At 38.2% G+C, this 16693-nt stretch overlaps 1 protein-coding gene across 4 annotated transcripts in view; it reads left to right on the plus strand.

Moving 5' to 3' along the window:
* Positions 1-16693, plus strand: part of IPPK (inositol-pentakisphosphate 2-kinase) — a 70281-nt gene that overhangs the window by 30035 nt on the left and 23553 nt on the right. For all 4 annotated transcript variants that reach the window (XM_064518801.1, XM_064518802.1, XM_064518803.1 and 1 more), the window contains one exon: positions 14732-14779. Coding sequence is in view for 1 of the 4 variants with exons in the window: in XM_064518799.1 (XP_064374869.1) it covers positions 14732-14779 (48 nt within the window). In the remaining 3 variants the exon portion in view is untranslated. The remainder of the gene's footprint in view (positions 1-14731; positions 14780-16693) is intronic.

Raw genomic sequence — 16693 nt, forward strand, 5'->3', positions numbered from 1 at the left:
GGCCCGACCCGACCGCACCACAGGGCAGCGCAGCCCCCGCGCAGCGCGGCCGCGGGCGCCGTGCCGTCAGCGCCGGGGAGTCTCGTTCATCCCCTTCAGGATTAAGGGGAGAGGAGACCCGGCCGCTTTGGTTTTCTTGTTTTTTCCCCCTCCAAGCACGTCATTTTCCATTCCGGTCACTTAGCGAAGAGCTTTTTATTGCGTTATTTCCGTGCTTACGGGGGTGAGTAGAGAAACGTCGCTGCTCTTTTGGAAGAGGTTGGCAGCAGTTCTGCCTGATCGTGATCCTCAAGACTTCTTAGAGATCGGCCAGCAGAGCTGGCGGGGAGGAAGGCAGCTGGTGACTAGAGGAGCGTCGTCTTGGGACAGAGTTGTGATGAAAAGCACAGGAAACGTTCCCTTTTTGGTCACAACGCAAGTGCATGTGGAAGCGTGTCAAATCTGCAAAATTTACGGAATCAGATGAAAGCGTCAGGAATATTTTTCCTTTTGCCCCTGGCTCTTTCTCCATAAAAGAGTGTCAACATTTGCTGCAGTCCTGGATCAGGACTCCGGAGTCTGATTTCAGTTTGTGGCCTGGCCATAGATTTCAATGTGAATGAGCAAGTCACTTCATCTCTGTGCTTCAGTTTACCATTTGTTTAAAAAAAATCTTACTAGGTAAAATAAGTTCAGTATTGGTTTTGATGAGCAGCAAAAATTAAATTAATCTAAGTCCAGTCAGGCAGATTCCATATCAGTGTAAAAGCATGTGGTTTGTGACTGCTGTCACTGTGTTCTTGCCCCTCTTGTGTGTGTCCTATTTACTTAGTACATTGGGTTCAGGATTTTAATTGTACATGACCCTCGGAGAAGTTTACTATTTCTCTAAAAAGGTCTTTGGGCTATTTTTTTTGTCTTATATTTGTATTCCAATTCTAGTATGGATTTGCTAGTGGTATTTTCCAAAATGTGCTTGATATTCCATAGATCTGGAACTGTCCAGTAAAACAGAAATGACAACCTACAGGCTTTTATATGAGAAGATTGCAGTATGAGTTGAATCTTAAAATCTGAGTTTTTTTAGAACATTAGATGAATATATGTGAGAATATTAGATTCTTCTGGTTTCTCTTTTCCGGGTTATAACTGTAAGCTGGATGTAAAAAATGCTAACAAATATCAAGTCTGAGAAAATGCTGGAAGTCTTTGCTCTTCTTTAGGAGGGGCACTTCTGTGGCTCTTGTTTATTTCTTCTCTTTCTTTATACCAAATATTAAAAAAAATGTTACAAGAAGAGCATATAATTTTGTTTCCTATCTAAATTTTAGCTTTCTGAATATCTGTTGAAAAAGGCAACAAAAAATCTTCAGTCACTGAATGATAGGGATCAGAATATGTAATGGATTACTAATAATGTGACTGCGATGTGTTTAAAGATGTGGAAAGTGAGGAAGTCTGCCAGAAATTTAGAATAGTTGCTGAGTATGTCAGTTTTCTTTTTAATAAGATGCTAAAACTTGAAGATACAGTGGAAGTAAAATAGATGTGATTTTTTTTTCTCTGTATAGACAGCATTGAGCTGATAAAAGCTTACCTGCTAGAGCTTTGTGTCTACTGGTGATGAAATCTTTTAAAATTGCACCATATAAAATACTATTTAGATGCTAACTTTTACTTTGTTCCTTTTATAAACAGGACATACTTGCATGATTAATCATCGTTCTTGTGATCTGATGTCTCAGGTTTGTGAGAACAGAATAGCAGCGTAACTAAGATAATGAATTTGATTTTACTGTTTTTGCTTCATTCTTTAAAGTTCACAATTTTGTGTTTAAATGCTAATGGGAGGGATAGCAGTTTGGTTGTGGCAAGGGGGATGTGAATGGACACTCAGATGTTGGTGCTGGGCTTGAAAGCGAGAGGCCAGGGTGGAACTGTGTCCGACAGTGCTTGTTATTTCTATGTTGTCATTTTCATGCATAGAGATATTTTGGTACCTGGGGAAGGCAGTGGTCCCTACCTTTGTGGGTCTGACCTCTCTTCCTTGCTTCTTCCATGTGATCTGGGAAGTGGAAAAAAACCTGTCCTTTTGAAGAAGAGGACATTAGCTTCTTTGTCCTTTGTGAGCTAAGATCTAGGGAGTTTGGCTTCATTTAATCTCCTCTTGACCCCTCCTTGGAGCACCAAGAACAAATACTGTGCAAGTCTATGCATCAAACACAGTGTTTAGATTGGCATGAGTAGGCAGGCTGAATACCCAGCTCTTGTTCTTGACTGTGCAGAGGTGTGGCCAGAGTGGGGATGAAGAGCAAGGCATGCATCAGTTCATGCTGCTCTGGTCTGTTTAAGGCTATGTTTGATTCTTTGGCTTCTTCTGTTCCCTGTTTCTTTCTGTTTAAGACATGAACGTAACACACTGTTAATCCCGATCTAGTACAGTACCAAAGTTAATGCCTGAAAACTTGGTTGTAGAAGAGTGACACGTGTGACAAACAGCTCTGCTAGTGATGAGCTGATAAGCCCGAGATGCAAACAATGTGCAATCCTTTGTTCTAATGCCTTTGAATGGTGGCATATGGACAAAGATTTACGTCTGACAGTCGTACGCTGGCATCATCTTTCTGTGGAACATGCTCGATTGTTCAGGAATGTTAAAAAGTACTGCTCGACAGGCTGTTTCCACTTACCAGTTATTAATCCTCCAGAATGCAATAATGACAAAATTATCCCTGTGTTCCTGCACTCCTACAACCTGTGGAATGCAGTACTGAAATGAAGCATCTGAAATCACTGCAAGAGCATCTCTGTTCCTTATTAATGCAGTTGAGAGAGGACTTAGGCAGGGCATGGTCTAGTCAGCATGTTTCTTTTTACAGTGACAGCTTTACAGAGTTGCTCTAATTAGTTCTCCAGCATTTAGAAAGTGATCTGATGAATAAAGATGGAATGCCCGCAATGAATTCCCAGTTACTGTTGTCATCTGCAGAGCTGCATGCTTGCTTGATGTACACTCTAACTTCTGCTTTTGTGGCTTTTTGAAGTTTAAGTGCTGATGAATCTAAAATTCTGGAAGACGGTCAATGTTATGGGACAAGTTTCTCTGATGATAAAGCTTTTCCTGGTGGTTTTTATTGTGGCTGTGATTAAGCTAATCCAAACTGAAACTGAGCTGTGGTCAAAAAGCCTTTGTATAGTCTTGCAGCCTGCTGAAATGCTTCTCCTAGAAAATGAACAAAAACAACTTTTCTACCTCATTGGTTTCAGTGAGAGATATAACTGGTAACTCTGTTCTGGTTTCTGAAAACAGTGCTTGAGGCATTCATTCAGAAAGATCACTCTGAAGTACACACAAATTTGCCTAGCTGTTAATTCGGATGACAGCTGTGTGATGCGTGTCCATACATTGCCATTTTCTATATTTGATTGAAGCATAATATCCTCTTCAAATAGTTGATTTGCCACATTTAATCAAACAGTGAATTATCTGGGCTACTTGTTCTTGTTACTGTCTCAGGGATGCATAAGGTGCTGTGGCACAGATATAGCCATTAAAGCAAAACTATTACAAGCAGCCAGGCAGGTTAGAAAGGATGCTTCACACTCCCTATGTTTTTATTGGAGTTTTGTTTCATCTGCATCAAATTTGGCTTCTGGTTTAAGAAAGTGGCCCAAGCCACTCCTCCTCTCCTCTGCCCTGTGCTTGAGCAGTGGTGAGGCTTCTGAGGAACTGCTGTAGGGTAGTCACCATCTTGTCAGCTGTTGGCTCTTTCTAAGGTGGAGGTGTCTAGTTTTTTCAGACGTGAGCTGCAAATCCTCTTTGGTAGTTCTGCATTTTAATCAGTTGTTTACTCTTACAGAGACACTAACACTTCATTTCATAAAGGTTTCAGGAAATTGTTGTTCCTTGTAGTGTAAGTAACTCTAGAAATAATGACTTGTATTTTCTTTCACTGCTGAAACATGCTTGAAATGCCTAGGTTTTGCTTCACTAGATAAATTATGTGCGTTCTTTCTCTGTTTCACTGCAATTAGTTTGTATTAATTTTTATTTTTTGCACATTGAGACATTATGGTAACCTAATATTTCATTTTTAAAATAGGTTTGAACACTAAGCTTGTGTTTCAGAGTGACTACTTGGAGGTGGTACAAGAAAAGAGAAGGGTTTTTTCTAATTTTTTTTTTTGTTCAGTGAAATGGTCTAGAGGAAACTTTTGTGTGTGTTTGTGAAAGGTTGTGGTTTGGATCTTGATATGCCTTGATTGTTGTTTAGTACTAATCTAATCCTTTTCTAGGAGAGGTTGCAGCTCTAACAGGTATCTTTGGTGTTTGGTAAGGGACATAATTTGTTAGGAAGTATGTAAACCGTTTCCAGAGTGCATGTGAGCTTGCTAAATAGAAAAGGGGGAGAGGATAGATGGAGAAGGTAAATGAAGCTGAGGCAAGGGGACTGAGGAGGGAGCTGAGTCAGAGAATCATACCTGCAGAAGGTTCCCAAAGGTGTTGCTTATAGTCGAATATAGCTGAATAATGTCTGGCTCTTCTCTGTGTTTTTTCCTTCAGGACAGATGGGTATACCCAAGAATCATGTCAGTGTTACCAGTGCTTCTTTCACAGACATCCTTCTCCATCTTTGTTCTGGATTTGTGGAGGACTGTAGAGATTTGAAGTGTGCTAAGGGAGAGGGGTGTCTTGCATTTTTAACATAAGTCTTTGATTTCACTACATCTGCAATATCTGCAGCTGCTCCTGCTGACAGTCGCATTATGATAGCTGTATAGTGTCTGCAGAAAGACTGTTTCATTATGGGGGAGATCAACTTGGTTTCATGTTTCCTACAAATTCTGCAGGAGGTGCCTTGTGTCATATCAGACTTGATAATTGTTTTTAACACTGCTTTCCAAGTATGAAACAGTTTTCCTTTTTTAAAAAAATTAAAAATTAATCTTACTGGGTAAATTTGGCATTTTGTACAGTAAACTTCTGTTGAGAAGGTTATTTACTGGTGTTGGAGACAGGGCCATGGACAAGATTGTATGCTTAAACAAGTGGGGGATTTTTGCTCTAATAGCAAAAAGCTTATGGTTAGAATTACTGGCCAGCTGCAGCTTTGCTGTTTAGTCTTGTCTGACAAGAAGAGAGCAGTTCTGTTCGCTAACTGCTGTCTTGCTGAGTGGATCTTCTTGAGGTGCGTTTTATGATGGTCCCATTTTGTACAAGTTCAAGAACCTGAATGTCCTGTTCTTCCCTTTGTGAGCTTCATTGTTTCTCTATGATGTGGAATTTGCAGTTTTGTCATCTTGAAATTAGTGCAAGTAAAGTATCACCCCCAAAATTTGAAAGTCATTCCTCGGAAACTACAGATCCTTGACGATGAACACGTCTTCTTCAGCTGTGTTTTGAGCTTCTTCTTAATGTCTGTGGATCAGTGAATTAGTATCTATGGTTCTCTTGATTTCAAAGAAATATAGAACAGACCGCTGATTCTTGGCATTAAGCCTTCAGGTAGGGGAAAAAAAACTGAAATAGCTTGTGCTATTTGGAGTGGCTCTTCCTTGAACATATGCGTGGTAGAAATACTCTCCTGTTTTTGGCTGGTGCTGCTTATTAACGACAGCCTTCTCTGAATATTGTACTGGTTGAAATATGGCCAGCTTAGGGTGTCTTTGCTTTTTCATGCCAAGAAATTACCCAGAAAAGGTAAGGTGCAACTTGCATTCATTGAATTTTATTTCAACTAATAGGAAAAGCGCAGTTTTGTTAAGATTTGAACTTAAAATACTTAATCTTGAAACTGGTAATTTTTATTTTTAATTTATTCCATGGGCTGGATGTAGGCAAAAGATTCACCGAGGCTGTGTGATTGAGTGTAGGCAGGAGTTTTTGCATCTGGTTCTGCAGAATTTTCTGGGGAAAGCAAAACTTGTGAGTGAGTTGGACCAGGACTCCATCATGAACCTTAATAAGGATTAAGGACCATTAAAACCTTTCTTTTTTTTTTTTTTTTTCTGGATCATAGAGCATTTCTTTGACCTAATTTCTCTAACATTGTGTGTTCTTTTGGGTGTATGCGTGTATAAACATAGATCGTCTAGAAAGAAAGAAGAAAAAACCCCCCAGCAACTGCACACCCTTTGCCTGCCTAGAAAAAAAGGCAAAAAAACAGATACATGACAAATGTAATATATTGCTTTCTGTTCCATCTTTCCTAGTTGTGATTGGTTTTTTTGTAAGTGAGTAGAGGAGCTTCTGTCTAAATTTACCAAACCAAGCAGCTATGAAAACAAGTTGGAAAGCCAAGGCGTATGCGATCAGGGTGTGTCATCAGTGGAAAAGAGATGAAGAGATGAGTGTCTTGCTGTAAACAACAACTAAATTTTTAGGAATAGGAAGCAATTACTAGCTGGAGTTGGGATTCAGGACCCTTTGTGGCATTCTAACCTGAATGAAACTATGTATTTGCCTGTGTTAACTTAGTATGTTGGTTAACTGACATTTAAGTACACACCTGTTGTCACTGGCAAACAGGAAGATGTATTCTTATTTGCTTATAGTTATTTCTTAGACTAAACTGTTAAAACAGCGGTTTTAGGTGTCATAACTAATCACACTAACTCTACTTGAGTACAATCACAAAAGGCTTTTATTACAAAAGAAATATTAGAAGTTGGAAGCACTTCTGCTTCAATGGATTAGCTGCAAAGATTACTTGACCCAAAGCAGCTATTTGAGTCAATGTGCATATGGAATTTTAATTTTATGTAGCACCAATGTATTGCAGTTAAATTTACTTTTCTTTGCCTTTACCCGTTTTCTGTGCTGAAAGGGTGCTCTAAATGTAACACAGGTTAATAGTATCTTTTGTAAAGTGGCAGGGAAAGCAGCAGAGCACAAACTCTAGTTTGTGTCTTTTTTGTTTTATTTTCTATTTTGGGTGACTTCTGAGAATGCTGGATATAATACAAAGAGAAATATAAAGCAAATCCCAGTTTTGCAGAGAAGCTTGGGAGGTAGTTAGGCTTCATTAAAAATGGTCTTGTTTCTGTTTGGGTTATGTGCTAGTTCAAGCTTGAAACAGGGCAGGTTTCTTGTTGAAGGTGATGAAATCAGCCTCTATTTAAAAAGCACTTTTTTCTTGTTTTATCAGTGGGTGACAAATGTAGTAAGGGTGGAGTTCATAACACTAAACTTTGCCTTTTCTTTTCCATACACTTATCCTTCCTCCAATCAACAACAGTAGTGGGCTGGAGATACTTAAGGGTGGTTGCTTTTCAGTGGCAGTAACTTAACTGGCCTGTGAACTGTGTAGGAGATACCAGTGTAATAGCTTATTGTATTTGCTCCCACAGTTCTTTCCACTGTTCCAGCCTTTCAGTGGGATGTTGTCTTCACCTCAGTGTGTTATTTCTGTGGTATGTGATGATCACTTTCTGACCTTCTCTGTGTTTTTTTTTTTTTTTTTTTTTTTTTTTTTTTGCTCAGGAAGGAGCAGGGATGCTGTATTAAGTTAAGCTGTTGCTCAGGAATTGCTCAGGCTTCTTTTAGCTGAGGTATGGATGTGTGTTTAGGATGCTTGGAATTATTAACTTGTTTTTAACTTTCCATTTTATAACTTAACATAATTCAAATTCCTCTGTTTTTATTTTTTTATTTCCTCCCCTCACTATTAATATTGTCTTGAAGAATCTTGTGTGCCCAATGTAAGAAGGTGGCTAGGCAGCTGGTTATAGCCCTCACCATTGGGAAGTGTATGATCCAGATACATGCGGGCTTGCAGCAGTTTAAAGGAAGGAAGCTTAGTACCTGTTACACACTCCTATTTGTGTAACTCAGCCGTTTGACAGATGAGGAATTTGATACACTGTTAAACCTTAAGAACCATTTTTTTTCTCCCTTGTTTTTAACAGCTGGCCTCTCAGGGACATCTACTGTGTTATCCAGGCTGTGGTACTGTATGCTGAGGGCCAGGAATCAATAGGTTTATTCATTCTGCTCTAGCTCTCTGGTGTGTGTTTTCACCTAGTACCAGTGGATGTATCACTTGATACCATTCTGAGTATTGTGTGGCTTAGCTGAACAGTAAACATACCTTCTTATTCATTGCTAGTACAGAATCATAAAATTGTTTTTAAATTGGTACCATCTGCATATTGTAAGGTTATGTAAAACTTATCTATAATGTGAAACCTGAGTGAATGCTCCACTATCATGGGGATGTAGATCATAACTGAACAGGGGAAAGAAAAAAATGAATGAATACCTGAAGTCTGATGCAAACTGTGAGTTCTTTGCAGAAGAAAACAAGTATCACGGTGTCATTTGCTTCCAGATATGGTTTAAAATATTGAATGGTGTCATGCGAGGTGCTATGCTCAAAATTCTTTATTTGTATAAAGAAATCAAAAGATTGTTCTTAAGGGGTTCCTAAGCCAAATAGGAGGGTGTTGTTCTGATTTTGAATACTTCCTTACACTTTGTGTGAGCAATTGCTAAACTTCCTCCATACTGGCAGGAAACACAGCTTTCCTCACTTTGTTTTGTATGGTCTTATCCACCTTATAGAGAACAAAACTGAGCTGGAAAACAATGCTTGTATACCATATTGCCATGTATATTTCATTCAAAAGCTACAAAATTTTCCATGCTTCTGTTGTTTTAATCTTCCAAATCCCTCCCTATTGCCCAGCATATTGAGACCCTGGATGAGGACACATGTAGAATATCATGTATTGAACATAGACATCACATCGTAAAGATGAGCTTTGATTGAAGTGCCTGGGCAGTGTGGTGGACATGTTCTTACTGAGTTCAGTTAGTGCTCAGAGGAAAGGACTTTCCTCCCTGCAACTGTCTTTTCTGAGATAACATGAAGATGACACCTTTTTATCCATCTGCCTCCCCCTTTTGGTGGGTTCTCTGAACATAAAAGCGTCATATTCTGTTTAAATCCTTCAAACCAGAGTTAGAATTGAAGAGGCTGTGGAGTGGAAACTTGGAATAAAAATGTCCACATAACTTTTAGCTAGTGTAAACTGCACACAGCTAAAGCTTCTGCTGCAAAAATAGCTCAATATCAGCAAAATAGGCAGATATTTCATTTTCAGGACCATTAAAACTGTCATTAATTAGTATTTGCGTATCAGTAACTTCACAAACAGGGCTTGAGTAGCAGCTTTGTGTAATTTAACCTCTCTCCCTCCTTCTGATTGAAGTTTAGATAGAATGCAGTTGTTCATGGATGTTATGCTGTATACTATCCTAAATTTGCAATGATTGAGTTGTGCGGAACAACTGCAACGGTGGTAAAAGGTTTGGCACACTTAGAACTATGCTCCCTACCTTCCTGTTTGCTTTTTAGGCTCAGGGAAAGGAACTGAAATTAACATCCATTTTTTACTATGCAGAGGAATTCAGGAGCCTTTTCAGACACCATTCATTCTAAGAACAGAGGCCACTTAACCTCCTCATCTGCTTAAGAAGTAGGTGGTGGTGATGGGTGTAATTAGTTGCAAGAAATAGTATAGTAATAATGGTAAGGCAAGATTTGTTACCAGTCTTTGAGAGTTTTTTCCCTATGTTGTTTACATGATAACTGGAAGCTCATGACTTTTATACAGATAATTTTAAATCTGAGGTTTGTTGTTCTGCTTGTATATCATGTGTTTTTTTAAAATAAATGTATTACAATGGAGTATAGTAAGCAAAGGTAGATGACTTTGTGATATGCGTAAAATTGCATATAGTGTTCGTGAAAAATACTGTAGAGTTTTCAGATCCCACAGTTTATGAGACTGCGTGGAGTGAAGGGAAGTAGAGGGGGAGCTGAAAAGAGCCATGGATTTCCTTCTGGGGGTTAGAGGGTTGCTTCCCAAAGTGCTTCAGTATCTGAAAGAAGATCTTGCATAGGTGAACACAAGTTGGTAATCAACTAAGTAAGATTCTTCTCTAGTTATACTGGGGAGTTGCGGAAGTATACATTAGAGTAATGTTGTGCTTCTACACAAAAACATTTAAATGCTCTGTTTATAATAATAAATTAATAACAAATTATATGTACCTGCTTATTTCAAAAAGTAGAAGCTGAAGTGACATTTCCCAAGCTTTGTGTTGGGATAGGCTAATTCCACATAGTTTTATACTGAAGCTTATTTTAAAACCATGTGAGCCGAAGTGGTAACAGGAGAAAGAAAATATTCTTCTTTCTATACATCTGAACAATTTTACTAGCATTTGAACTTATTTTTATAGAAATTCCCCTACTACTTTCACTGACACCAACTCTTACCACAGATTGTGTTAATAATGTAACAAGTGACTGAAACATGAAAAAACCTCAGTGGTGCAGAGTAGATTTTTGTCTAATGTGGAAATGTCAGGTTTATAGATTTGCCTATAGATTTGCCCTAACTGTGTTTAACTAGTGAAAACTGTACAGTTCAGGAGGCCTGCATGGTGGCTTTACCTTATGAAAATGAGGTTTAGGACATATTTAGAAAAATATTAGGCCAATATTAAATATCAAGCAGCAAAGAAATAAAATCAAAGTTTTTCTCCTGGTTTCACAATGCCTACTGTCTAATCTAAGGTATCTGTATTGATGCCAGTCAGATCCTGTTATTCTGGTCTAACTTTCAAGGATCACCTGGTGTTCTTGAATTTCTGTAAGTAAAATTAAAATAATAGCTATAGTTACAGCTTTGGAGAAGAAAGATTCTTGCAGGTAACCATCTGATTTCTTGGAGACGAAGACCAGTGACCCCCTCCCCCCCCCCCCCAAAGATATATAAGACACCAGGAGTCGTGCGTGTATGCACACTGTGAAGCCAGTGACTTCTTTGAGCACATCCAGCAGCCCTTTCCATAGCTTCTCGTCCCTTTATTGTAAGTATTAACTTTTAGTTGTGATTTAAAAAAAAATTTTATCATGATATGGTGCTTAAGAAGTATGTGTCTTTCTCAGTGGGATGTTAAATTTACAGCTAGAGTCTCAAAAGTGTGTGTATTGACCCCATGCTTTTCTAGAACAAAGGCTCTTGATTATATCTCAGTAGTACAGCAATTGTTAAATCTTAATGTATTCTGTGAGAAATAAGTTTCTTTATGCTAGTTGCCATCCCTCTGTTGTTGTTTTTTGCTTTCTGTAGCAATTGGAAATGGTTTTCGTTGTAGCCGTGGTACTGTTATGGACTGCATTAGGAATGTTGTTTGTTACCAAGCTGCTGTATTTTCACGTGGGAGTCGCGCTTAAATTCTTTATTCAGAGAATAAGGACAGTCATGTTAGATATTCTGATGACTTTTTTTTCCCCCTCTTTCCTCACTAATTGAATACTAAGCATACTTGCAGAAAAAGGACTGCAGAATTTATCAAAACAAAAAGTAGTAGACAGTCGGAACTCTTCGTTGGAGTTCACTGCTGTTCTAGCTCATGTTGCTTCTTTCAAAAAATATGAAGCCTCTTAATGTTTAATACATTAAATTTTCATACCTCCATGCACTGTTTCTTTTTTTCTCTGCTTGATTTTGTAGCCTGTATTTTTCCATCTTTTTGGCTGTATGGGATTATGATTCAATTAACTAAACACTTTGGCAATAGCGCATTGACTGAAGCGTTATTAAGCAGTGGAAGGGCTTAGGGAGATGCCTGTAGAGAATGAAGTTTGGGAGAACATTAGGGTCTAGTTGATCTGATCTTTGGAGTGCTAAAGGGTAGTGACATCTCAAGAAATCTGTTCTCTTCTGGATTTAGGACATTCTTCTACATGCAGATAAGCATGTTATGTCTTTGATTTTCAAATTGCAAACATAAAAAATAAATCTGAGGCAGTTAAGATAACTGAAGGAAAAATGCCATGACAACAACAACTCACAGTACTTCTAGGTGAAGAATCAGTCAATACCTCAATAGCATGTGAAAAATACGGACAGGTATTTCAGTGGTAATAATTCTTAAGCAGTTGGCATCTTTGGCCACTCACGGGTCGACCTCTGTACTGTGCCCATATGCTTGTGCAACTGTGTAATGAATTGCAAAGGCAGGGACCTAGCTGAAAAATTCCTCAACAAAAATAAGTTTGTGGTTCTTAAATCTGGATCAGTTACTCTGGATCACCATAATGGCCTTACTAAGACACAGTGCGGGAGGAAGTTGGTAAGTAGTGACTAGTTAAATAAATTGCATCTGCAACTGAAAAGTTTCATTTGAGCTTTGCTCTACTCCCTTTTGACATCTGCATCCAATCTTTAGAAAAGCAGTATGTTGTTCTTTTGCCATATATAGTTTTTATCCTTTTATCCTTATGCCTGTTTAGAAATGATTTGTTAATGAACAAATACTGTAATGAGTTTTGTTACAGATAACTGTAATAGCAATTGAATTTTCCAGAGGGGGTGGTTGGAGGAAATCTACTGGTTGGGAATTGATGAATGGATAAATACATAACACATATTTAACACACTTTTTTTTACCATGTTGAGGATGATTTATATTACTTTTCTTACAAGTTAATCCATTTTCAAAACTGAACTGGAAAACGATTATAAAGGATAAGAAATCGTTCTAACAGATTTCACTAGGAACATTACATTACAGTGTACTTCATCTCTGCCATCTAGCATACGTTTTTATTCTGAAAGCTGTTGCATCGCTAAATTACAAATCTCTGTTGAAAAATCAGATGCATCTTTTAGTTTTGTTCTGTGGTGTGTTTACTTAAGTGTTCGGTTGTCACTAAAATGAGCATGCTTGAAATACTTTGTAATTCAGGTTTTTGAACAGATCAGAAATGATGATCAGATCACTCAATCACTGATCTACCTGTTCAGGAATATTTAAAATGAAGGATTCAAACTGCTGAAACACTGTAAAGATAACAACGTATTTTTACTGTGTACACAAAATATACAGGCTTATCAGACCTGAGCTCTGTTATCAACATCTCAGCCATAATGGAAGACAAAGAGGAGGTGCCACCCAGCAATCATATCAATGGAGTAGTCAAATCCAGAATATTGTATTTAGTATTCCATTTATTTGTGTTTTATTTTTGTTGTGTAACCTGCATGTTATTTAGATCCTGCAGGACAAGTTTAATCAAAATTCAGAGAGATATACTTTCACCTGAGAGTGTTGTACAGATACAGATGAACAAGGGTTTATAATAGTTATGCTAACTTGAGACATTTTAGATATTGAAGGGGCTCTGTCTGGGTTTAGCTAACGTCTATGTCCAGACCTTCTTTTGTTAGGATTTTGGAGTAGACGCTGTCATCTGTTTTGCTTTTCTCATGGTGCCCTTTCTCTACACATTAGTAATTAAAGATAACTGTTGCTCTCTCCCACTCAGCACTGTCTAGAGACAGTATTCAGCCTTGACCTACAAAGTACTTGTTATATTTGGTGCTGTCCTACTATGGAAATTTTTTTTTAATTGCCTGTCTTTTGGTAGGGGTAAAAATATGCAAATTGCATAAACCTGAGGTATTACTCTAAGGTTTATCTGCATATCTTTGTTAGCTAATCTGATTGTTACTGCTGTGCCCCCCCCCCAAGTGCTTTAAGTAGAATGTAATCCTTTTTGGATCGTCTAGGAAAGGTCCAAATGGACCAATGAGACAAGGAATTGTTCAGAGAGAACCCAAGAAAACACCTGTTACTTTTTTTTTTACCTACCGTGGTACCCAACTGTTACTGCCCACATCTTACCTGAATAGGCTTAAATATATACGTGGAAGTAAATTTCTTGGTTTAATCTGAGACAGGGCTGCCTGTTACCTAACCTAGTGGGGCTTCAGGTCCCTTAATACTATGTCAAAATTTGGTTTTAATATAAAAAGTGACTAATAAGTATAATGGTTAATTTCATCAAACTTTTGTGGGCAGAGAGATTCTTTAGATCTGCTCTGTGAGGAAAGGCATCCTATTTTAATAGGCTTATGGATAAAGGCCTAATTTACTTAATACATCTCTGAGATATCTTTGAAGTCTTAAAAACTCTGTAAAGCTCACTTTTGTTTAGAGTATGCCTAAGCCTACCATGTACACTAAAAAGGTTTTTGAATTGCGTGAATCGCACAAAAATGTGTGTTTTGTAAGGTGAAACATTTGGAAACCTGCTGCATTTAGCCCAGTGCATTACGTGTTTTTTAAACATGTAACTTGGTAGGTGCTTCCCTTAAAACTGAGTTTGGAAGTAACAGGTTTTAGTATTTTTAAGTATTTTAATGTGCAGCTTTTGCTGGTAACTAATAAGCAAGTATCTCCTTAATATTTTGTAACACTTTGCTGATTTTATAAGCAAATGATATTTTAGTGGATCTTACGACTTTTTCCACAGACCTTTGGGGCAAAAGTAAGTTTTTTGTCGTTGTTGTTGTTTTGTTTGTTTTTAATACTGAGCTTTTAGTGGCAGTCAAAACTGAAAGATCAGACTTGCAGAACACTGCTGTAAGCGAAGGCAGTATTTCCCCTTTTACAATTGGTGACTGAAAGCACAGAGTGACTGACTTGTTAAAGTCAACAGGTCACGGCATATCTGAAAACAGCAATTGATCTATTTGATTTCAAGTTGAGTGAAACAACCATTGAAAATACTTATTTTGCTTTTCTTTAGTTTTTCTAAAACACTTAATTTCTTGGATGAGCTAGAGTGGGGAATCGGACATTAGTGCTGTTCAGATGAAATTAACTTTTGAAATTATGATGATGTACTTATATGCTAATGAAATCGTATTCTTTCCTGTCCTTCTTTAGCGCTGTGTGGTGCTGCGTTTTTTGAAGTTCCCCCCAAACCAGAATAAGGTAAGACACAATGAGTACTAGCGATAACAGCTGACAGGTAAGCTAATGAAAGCCAGTCTGAGGAGAGATCTGAAGCCTGCAAAAGAACTATAAGTAAGAAAAAGAGGATGTTTTCCAATGTGCCTGTGTTTCAGGAGTTTTGGCAACAGGAGGAAATTTCAGGTCATCTTTTATAGCTAAAATTATGTAATTACTGATTTCAAGACCTTTGTGTGGGACAAACTGTACGACTGAAATACATATGTAGAACGTACAACTTTCTGTAAGGATAGCTGTAGCAAGGGGAAAGAGCTAATCCTACATATCAATGTAGGTGACTGCAGTGATGCTCAGGAAGAAATCAGAGAGTTTTATTGACCGTTGCTAGGCAAGACAAGAGGAGGAGGAACACAGAAGTGACATCACGGTAAAGGTCTCCTGTTGACACCTATTCAGCAGCTAGAAAGCTGTGGAATTTGGGGCAAAGATATGAAGTGTTCAGAGAATAGTTTGGTGTCAGTGGATGACGAGTATCTTATCTGTTACGAAAAGAATATGCAGGACATGGTCTCAGTTTCTTGGGCTGTGGCAGAGGAGTTTTCTGCTTGGGGAGGAAGTGAAACCTTAGACTCTTAGTCTTAGTTGCCTTAGACTGTTTTAACGGGGGAAAAATGATTGAGAATCGAAGATGGAGGGTAAAAGGGATTGTGAAGTGTCAGCACACTGCTAACTACTAACAGCACTCTAAGGAGAAAAAAAATCCAAGAGAGCAAAAGGAGGAGGAGGTTCATATTCTACAATTTCCTTAAGCTAATGAGTAGTCTTTAGGGCATGTTACCTGAGAGATGCAGAAATGGTCTGAGTTGTGACAGCTACTAAAACATGGCTTTGTAAGGGTTCAGTGGCATACTGTTCTGGTGAGAAGCAAATATAAAAAGCACTGTGGCTGTATTGAGAACTGGAGAGGAGGGAGGTGATTTCAGAAAAGATAAACCAGGATGCTTGTAAAGTAAACATATGGAGTGAAACATATGGGATGGGATTTTTGCATTAAATGAGGAAGATTAATACAAAATGCACTGCGTTTAACAAGGGAAATAAAAGCAAAAGGAGAAGGTTCTAAAACAGAGCAGAGGAAAGCAAAGGGAGGTAAAAAGCATGCACACAGTGTAGCTGTGAGTTATTTTGTGGTCTTTCTGCCACTGTTTTACTTGGAAAAAAATTGAAGCAAAACTCAAGAGTGGCTCAAGTTGAAGTTTTAGATCTGCTTATCGTGGCAGGATTTGAAAAATGTATCTTGTGCTTCTGTAGTAGTCTAAGATAATATTGTTTAGAGTTCTTATGAGAACAGGGAAGGACTGAGTGGACTGGAAGAAAGGAAAACAGTGCCTACCTCAGTTTTTAATACAGTGTAGGAGAATTAGACCACATGGTCTAACTAAAATTAAAAAAAGGAGTAAATTATTAGCCTGTAAGTATACAGCAAATGACACCAAGTCAACTCAAAGTAGTCTGAGTGAGGTCATCATACCTTTTGGCAAGGCATTTAGCTTAGCAGAGAAAGGAGAAGATAACAGATATGATATGTTTAAACTTTAATAGGACTTTGGTATTGTTCAAAGTGGTGTTCACGTAAACAAGCTAAGTAATACAGCATTGATGTAATCTCCATCAGGTGGACGTGCATCTGACTTTGAAAAGCCTTGAGAGGCTAACAAAGATGGACTGTGAAATTCGAAGGTCATTTTGTGTTAAATCTCCAAAGTTGTCTGTCCTCTAGAAGACTTTATTCTGTTGATGTTAGTAATTGGGTCACAGAATAAAGCAAGTGACGCTAAGCTGGAGAAGGGAGGACTGCACACAGATCGCTCAGTCTGCAAGATGGAGTGAATAACTGAAACCTTGATCTGAGATCAATTAGGCAAAATCCTGTGA

This window comes from Dromaius novaehollandiae, chromosome 12 (assembly GCF_036370855.1).
Source record: "Dromaius novaehollandiae isolate bDroNov1 chromosome 12, bDroNov1.hap1, whole genome shotgun sequence".
NCBI lineage: Eukaryota > Metazoa > Chordata > Aves > Casuariiformes > Dromaiidae > Dromaius > Dromaius novaehollandiae.